The sequence below is a fragment of the Centroberyx affinis genome, unplaced genomic scaffold (assembly GCF_046629955.1).
Source record: "Centroberyx affinis isolate AG114_WGS23_722 - 3 ecotype Tasmania unplaced genomic scaffold, CSIRO-AGI_Caff_v1 ptg000254l_1, whole genome shotgun sequence".
NCBI classification, from domain to species: Eukaryota; Metazoa; Chordata; class Actinopteri; order Beryciformes; family Berycidae; genus Centroberyx; species Centroberyx affinis.
This window is the reverse complement of record NW_027278936.1, coordinates 266634-274623: the sequence shown is the minus strand read 5'-3', so window position 1 is coordinate 274623 and position 7990 is coordinate 266634. Positions and strand designations below refer to the sequence as shown.

Below are 7990 nucleotides of genomic sequence, written 5' to 3'. Positions count from 1 at the left end.
GCCAGAGCTCCCATTTTGAAGGGCCGCTAAACGGTGTGAGGGAGCCTCGCCGTCTGCCCGCTCGGAATAGAGCGCTCGGCCACGCAGGGTAAATCAGCAGGGTGAAAGCTGGCGGAATTGAACATTAGCACTGCAAATGAGAGCCGGGATTGCCCTCTTCTCCGAGACAACATGAATAAATGAAGAAGGTTGAGAGGGGGCAAGTGTGTGTTTGTGTGTGTGTGTGTGTGTGTGTGTGTGTGTGAGGGGAGAGAGTTGCGTTGATAGTGCCAGTGCCGTGTCATACTAAAGTTTTCTCACCCTGTCGCATGCTATTTCCTAGAATGGGTCAGGTTAAGTCTGACACCATGGTAAAGGCATAACGACAAGATTTTGGATCCGGCGGGGGGGGAACTTTGTGTCCAAAACAGAACGCAGGATGGAAAGTGAGTTTTTGAAAGCCAGAAATCCACATCTGGCAAAGTAATCCTTGAGTCATTGGTATTGATCAACAACCGTATCAACCCCCTGCAGATTTATTATGGTCATTTTGTGCTATGGAGCAGGAAAAATCTTACTAACTGCATCTTTACATAGAAAATAAATTATCAGTTAGTTGCATCTTTTTTCCCCTTTGTTCCCCGTTCTCAGGCGCAGTTGTAATGCTTGTTTGTATGTGTCCAGGCATGTGTACATGTGTGTATATCAATTCATGTGTGTGTTCAATGTGTTAGTGGCAGGTGAAAGAATTCTCTTTCGTGTTTTCTCCATTCAGTTGCATTTGTTTTTATCTATGGCAGTCCCAAAGTGTACAGGAGCAAGGTGTTGTGTTTGCGTGTGTGGGCCTCACAAGGCTTCCCCTTGTCTTGTCTTGGGGGTGGGATGGAGTTTTGAGACAAGGGTGGGGGTGTGTGTGTGGGGTGTGGGGGGGGGCTCAGTTGTGTCCTACTGTGGTGTCACCTGTCTGCAGCAGGAAGTCTTGGGCCCTGGGCACAACAATAGTGACAGGCTGCTCTCCAGACGCAGATGGCTTCGCTTTCCCCCCACCAGCCATCATGCATCCCCTCCTGCACCTGACACACTGTGACACTGACACACACACACGCACACACATACACACACGCACACGTTCAGCCACACCTATGTCACACACAAATACAAACACATGCAAAGACAAGACAAAAAAATCCACTGCTTTTGTCTCTCCGAATATCTCATACTTAGTTTGTTGGACGCTGTTTAACTTGTTTCCCTGTCGTGTTCTTTGTCAGACATGCACACGTGCACTGGCACACATGCACACACACACATACACACACACACACACACACACACACACACACACACTCTCACCTCTTGTTAGCTGGCCTAAACCCATCTTTTCTCCTCTCTATTCAAAACTTCCCCTCTTTTCCCTATCCTCCCTGACAGCACAAAGTGGGCTTACGTTTTTGACTGACAACCACAACAGACACCTTCCCCCTCCTCCCCTGCACCCCCGTTTTAATCCCCCCCCCCCCATCCCTCACTCCCTCCCTCTTCTCTTCCTCTTTTGTTCTGAGTGACGCTCGAAAGCCGCCGTGTCAGCATCTTTTCCATCTCTGATTGCCTTATTAGCCGGCGGTGGCACCCGCAGCTTTTCTGACACAGATGGTGAAGGAGGAGGGTAGAGCAGGAGAAAAAATGGCTGACTTGTGTTTGTTGTTGTTACTTTCCCCTCCCACCTCTTCTCAGGCTTGTTTGCGTGGACACTGACACCTCGGGCTGACACTGACACACTCCTGACACTGATGCCTGTCAAGGCAACAGACGGAGGATGGCAGGGAAAGACTAGCATTTAGGTTTTTTTGTGTGTGTGTGTGTGTGTGTATACTGCTGTCAGGTTTCTCTCACTTTGTCAGCTAAGCCGCTTTGTCTTTAGCTACTCTCACCATATTGAGCAATTTTGAATTTATTTCAATACAGTGAGCCATCTACTACACATAGATAGGGAGGGTGAAGATGGGGTGAAGGAAATTTGTACAGCTGCACCGGCAATACGTTAAAATATTATGATTTAATGGATAATTTAATGAAATTCTTTGATAGACCTGCAACACTGTAGCCTCTTGTGTTTTTTTTAATATTTGGAGTAGTGTATAATTAAGAGTGTGCAGTTGAGAGTGAAAACAACATAGGACTAATTTGATTACCAAGAGGAATGATGTACGTTACATCTTCATACAACACACTCAGGCATGCATGCACACACTAAATGCAAGCACACACAGACACACACACACACACACACAGACACACACACACACACACACACACACACACTTAACTCAGAGTTGCAGCTGTTGGACCTCCAGCTTTTCCCAGGCAGCAGTAACTGGCACCTCACAAACATCAGGTATTATGTCCATTCCGATTATGGGATAGAGAGCTACATGCTGTTTGAAGCTGACAGCACATCTGCCTCCTCACTGGAGAGTGATTCTGGCACCTCAGACAAGCATCTTATGAGGGATGGATTGGGGGAGCCGCCTTAGCATATCTAACCCTCTATTTTTCTCTCTCCCTGTCTCTCTATAATATTTCCCTCTCTTAATCTGCTTTCACTATCAAAATCATTTTATATAAACCGTTTCTTCTTTCTGCTATTGTAGTACTCCGAGATGTATGATGTAAATGAATGCTTTGTAATGTAGTTACACAACTGTGTAACTACATTACAACTAACATGCTTTCTGTATGTCGTGGTCAACTGGAATACTTGGTTAAAAGTAGTAAAGGATAAGGAAAGGGTTATTTTAAAGTAGTTAAAATGGTGATTTTATATTTTTTGTGACAAATGATAAAGTAGATATGAAGACAGTAACAGAAAGAGAGAGGGCAGCCATTTTCTATTGATACTATAAATCCCTCTCTCGTCCTTTAAGATGGCACACTTGACTCTGTGAGTACAAGGGGAGCATAGGCAGTGACAACATGGCTTGTCATGTCCACTGGCCATTTCCTAGCATCACGCTGTGAGGACTTTCACAGCCGATGCCAACTTGACTCCAGCCAACCATGGCTTGGCAAGTCTGATGCAGCTGGCATTTTCCCCCACTATCTCTTACTTGTGACTCCATAGTATGTGTGGCAGGTTGGTCGCGTAGAGCAAATCGAAGTCAGGAGCAGATCTATGATCTCCCTACAGTGGCAAAATAGATAATGAAATACTCTGTGTAGGCTGCATGGCTGTGGGCTTGTCTGGCATTTAAATTTGCTGAGAAGAGAGGGAGCTATTCATATTTGATGAAAACATTGTATTGAAATGCATGTATGCATGCTATTAAATCATACTTATTAATTTATTGTTACTACTCAGTATATGTTGTGAAGCAAACATCAAAGTGAGACTTAACAGTTCCCCTAATGGTGCATATTTTTCCTTTTTCCTGTTTATTTTTTTCACTTGTATAGGGATCAGAATGTCCTCAATTTTGTTGTGAAGTAACAGATCTTACCACATGATTAATAAGTATCATGTCCTCTGAGGAGTAGCTCTCTGCATAATTTGAAATTTTGCTTGTTTTCTAGTTTTTAAACTAAGGGGAAATATTTCTGTAGCTCATCTCTGCTCTCTACCCTTGCTGAGCTGTAGTGTTCAATAGCTTCATTAGGCAGTGCAGTGAAGGGGACTATCTATCATTGTCAAGATATGGATGTTTGCCACTTTATTATTGCAAACCTGTGTCCTCTGCCGGGACTATTGACAAAAATCTCTTTAGGATTATTGCACCTACCACCCTCACATAGTGAGGGAAGCAGTTAAAGAGAAACATGACTTCTAGGCAAAATAAACATGCACGATTGGTACCGTTCTAGTACATAGTATGTCTGAAAATATCAAGAAATTAATGTTATCTTTCCCCTCTGTTCTCTTGTTTTCCAGCTTATGGGCCTGAAGATGACTCTAAGGTTGACAAGATCGATGAGGAGGAGCACCTACAGGATGACGGCCTTTCCCTAGATGGCCAAGATGCAGAGTATCTGTTCAATGACGACGAGGACGCAAGAGATCGCTATAGCTGCGAAAACTCTCCACTCAGCAATGGCACTAACCCAGACGCTGGTTACGCCTCTCCACTCAGCACCACCAGTGATCACCTGGTGGACCTTAAGACCAGTTCCTCCTTCAAAGATGTTCAGGACAAGGTAGAAGAAAGGCTGGTTGGGGGGAGCACAGAGTCCACCAATGGCCTCTCGCTGCAGGACAGCCTGGCACAAATGAAAGCCGTCTATGCAAACCTGATCTCAGATGCCTCCTGGTCCAGCCTTGCCCTGGACATGCTTAAAAGTAAACAAGGGAACAATTTCAGACCTAGCAACAGCAATGGGAGCAATCACAAAGGGAGCAATGGCTTCCTTAACAGTCACAGCCAGGGGAACAGCCATGTGAAGAACAGTTGTAGCAGCAGCAATGCCTCAGCTACCACTAATACTACCACCAGCAGTACCACCACAAGTACCGCATCAAGCAACACCAACAGTGGCAACAGTGTAAGCTCTGGCAGTACAGGAGGTGTAGCCTATGACTGGCACCAGGCAGCACTGGCCAAGACCCTACAGCACACCCCATACCATCTCCTTCCTGAACCTAGCCTTTTCAGCACCGTGCAGCTCTACAGGCAGAACAATAAGCTCTATGGCCCTGTGTTTACGGGTGCTAGCAAGTTCAGGTGCAAGGACTGTAGTGCAGCCTACGACACTCTGGTTGGCCTGACAGTGCATATGAACGAGACGGGCCACTACCGTGATGACAATAAGGATACAGAGGATGATCGAGGCAAGAGGTGGTCCAAGCCCCGCAAGCGTTCTCTGATGGAAATGGAAGGGAAGGAAGATGCCCAGAAAGTTCTTAAATGCATGTACTGCGGCCACTCTTTTGAATCCTTGCAAGACCTGAGTGTCCACATGATCAAAACAAAACACTATCAGAAAGTGCCTCTAAAAGAACCAATGCCAGCCCTCACCTCAAAGCTGGTACCCCCAACCAAAAAAAGAGCATTTCAAGACTTGATGTCCCCAAGCTCACCAGAGTCTGTCACATCTGGCATACCCCTGGGAGAGAGCCCTAAAGACCAAAAAGTGGCCAATCCCTATGTCACAGCTAATAATCGATATGGTTACCAAAACGGTGCCAGTTATACTTGGCAGTTTGAGGCACGCAAGGCACAAATTCTCAAATGCATGGAATGTGGCAGTTCACATGACACCTTGCAACAGCTGACAGCCCACATGATGGTCACAGGACACTTTCTCAAAGTCACCAACTCAGCCTCTAAAAAGGGTAAGCAATTAGTTTTTGATCCGGTCATTGAGGAGAAAATTCAATCAATTCCTTTGCCACCAACTACTACACGACTCCCAGCTCCCAATGGCAAGTCACAGCCTGACTCTCCCTTGCAGCCCTGTAGCCCTGAGGAGAAAAAAGAAGAAAAGAAAGATGAAGAGGTGGATGAAGAAGAAATAGAGGCAAGGGGGCCAGAGAAAAAAATAAAAGAGGAAAAAGAAGAGCCCTCTGAAAAAAGTGAAAAACCTGGAAAGGCCAGACCTTACCAATATCTCAGAGAAGAGGATTTAGAAGAGACACCTAAAGGTGGCCTGGACATCCTGAAGTCATTAGAGAATACAGTTTCAAGTGCAATCAGCAAGGCCCAGACAGGTACACCAACCTGGGGTGGATACCCCAGCATCCATGCTGCCTATCAACTCCATGGGTCTCTGAAGTCTACCATGTCTTCATGTGCACAGGTTCAGCCTTTATTCAGCACCAACAGCTTGAAGGTACTGTCCTCTGATTTAGGCACTCTGATCCACTCACCAAATAGCCCCTCTCCACCTCCCAATCACAAGAGCAATGTGCTGGCCATGGAGGAGCTGGTGGAAAAAGTGACGGGGAAAAGCTCAGTGAAGAAGGAAAAAGAGGAAAAACCCTTAGAGAATAAGTGTAGATCCATGTCAGCCAAGTCACCTTCGCCAAATCCTAAGGACAAACAGGCTTCCCCCAAGCCAGAAAACCTCTCTAAGCCAGTGAAAACCACTGTGATAGAGGACCAGACTGAGTCTAGAGGCAAAGAAGAAGAGTTAACAGACAGTAAAACCGATGCACAGATAAAGAGTGAAGCTAATGCACCAAAAATGCCTGTCAGCAATGGCTGCAGTAACTTGAGCATCATCACTGATCACTCACCTGAACAACCTCTTGTCAACCCTCTGAGTGCATTGCAGTCCATCATGAATAACCACTTGGGAAAAGCTTCAAAGGTGGCCACCCCCTTCATAGACCCCTTTGCAATGCTTTATAAGGTCGACAGCAACTCGGCTCAGATCAAGCAAGTGGAGCCCCTGAGTCAATACCATGATGATGATGATCAGCCCATGGACTTGACAAAATCCAAACACACTAATGGAAGTCCAGCTAAGGGTACTTCTATTACACTGAACAACAGCAATGTAAACAACAACAACAAACCTGTTGTCAAAAGCTTCTCACAGTCTATATCTCCACCCTTACGGGAGAATGCATTGATGGATATTTCGGACATGGTAAAAAATCTGACCGGCCGCTTGACACCAAAGTCCACAACCCCATCTTCCATCTCTGAGAAATCAGATATGGATGGCTGTACTTTTGAGGATGGCTTGGAGGAGCTGTCTCCCATTCAAAGACGGAAAGGCCGACAGTCAAACTGGAATCCCCAGCACCTCCTGATTCTTCAGGCCCAGTTTGCCTCTAGTCTTCGGGAGACTCCTGATGGAAAGTTTGTCATTACTGACCTGGGACCCCAGGAACGTGTCCACATCTGTAAATTCACTGGTCTCTCCATGACTACTATCTCACATTGGCTGGCCAATGTAAAATACCAGTTAAAGCGGACAGGGGGCACAAAATTCCTAAAAAATATTGACTCTGGCCAACCCCTGTTTTTGTGCAGTGACTGTGCATCCCAGTTCAGGACTCCCTCCTCATACATTAATCATTTGGAGTCCCACCTTGGGTTTACCCTAAAGGACCTCTCAAAGCTTTCCATAGATTTCATAGAGCAGCAAGCAGTCAGCAGAATAGCAGACAAAACTTTCAGTTCCCCTGGACTTGCAGAAGAAGACACTGGCTCGATATTTCAGTGCAAGCTGTGCAATCGGACCTTTGTGAGCAAGCATGCAATTAAGCTGCACCTTTGCAAAACACATGGAAAGTCACCAGAAGACCATCTCATCTTTGTGAAAGAGTTGGACAAGTTTGATAAACCATGAAGGTGGATAAAGCTGATAGCATGACAGATTACTGTTGCACTATATCTCTAAGCTACAATCTGTCGTTACAGATAGTGCCACAACTGTATTAAGTATTATTATGACACAGATATTATAACGAAAACATGGTAGCTTTAATGCCACTTAATCAATCAGTATCCATAGCGGCAGGAGCTTGCACTGCAGAGGTGCCAAGCTAAGTTGTAGAATTTGAGTTTTGGCGATATGAACATACAAAATTTAAATTGGTGCGGCAGCCATGGCACTATATAGTCACTGACTGATTGTTGCTTTCTTAATGCACTGCATCTTATCTGAGCCTTTGGAAATAGTCCATCTGTTGTTTTAAAACTGGACCACGCTCTTATTTTGATCTCTGTTTTTGAATGATTGTTTTTTTTATATATATATTTCAACACGGGATTTGCATATTATTTATAAGAGACAGTTTGTGCATGTTTTTTTTTTATGTAAAGCAATGAACGTATTGTGTTTCATGAAATTTGATCCCTGTTGACAAAATTGCTATCCCTGTCTAACAAATTTTGGAAATTGAACTTTATATGAAGGTATATAGTAAAAAAAAATAGCCACATTGAAAGATTGTGTTCTCAAATGTTAAGATGATTTCAGCACTTTAAGGAAGTGTAAATGGGTAAAGAAATGTATGGGTAAAAATAACAACACATCACCTATTTGAGTTTTCAATTCCCCTGATCAC

The 7990-nt window shown here is 44.7% G+C and overlaps 1 protein-coding gene across 1 annotated transcript; it reads left to right on the top strand.

The window, feature by feature from the left end:
* The first annotated feature begins 418 nt into the window (after nucleotides 1–418).
* Nucleotides 419–7669, top strand: tshz1 (teashirt zinc finger homeobox 1). The gene is made up of 3 exons (XM_071545042.1): nucleotides 419–425; nucleotides 577–630; nucleotides 3905–7669. Exons 1-3 carry the CDS (start codon nucleotides 419–421, stop codon nucleotides 7267–7269), a joined length of 3426 nt encoding a protein of 1141 aa, XP_071401143.1. The 3' UTR covers nucleotides 7270–7669.
* Nucleotides 7670–7990: the final 321 nt, after the last annotated feature.

What these genes read in the sequence shown, in the direction of transcription:
- tshz1 (XM_071545042.1), top strand. An exon ending in CCTTTGTTCCCCGTTCTCAG is followed by an intron (nt 631 to 3,904) that starts GCGCAGTTGTAA and finishes CTTGTTTTCCAG; the next exon opens with CTTATGGGCCTGAAGATGAC.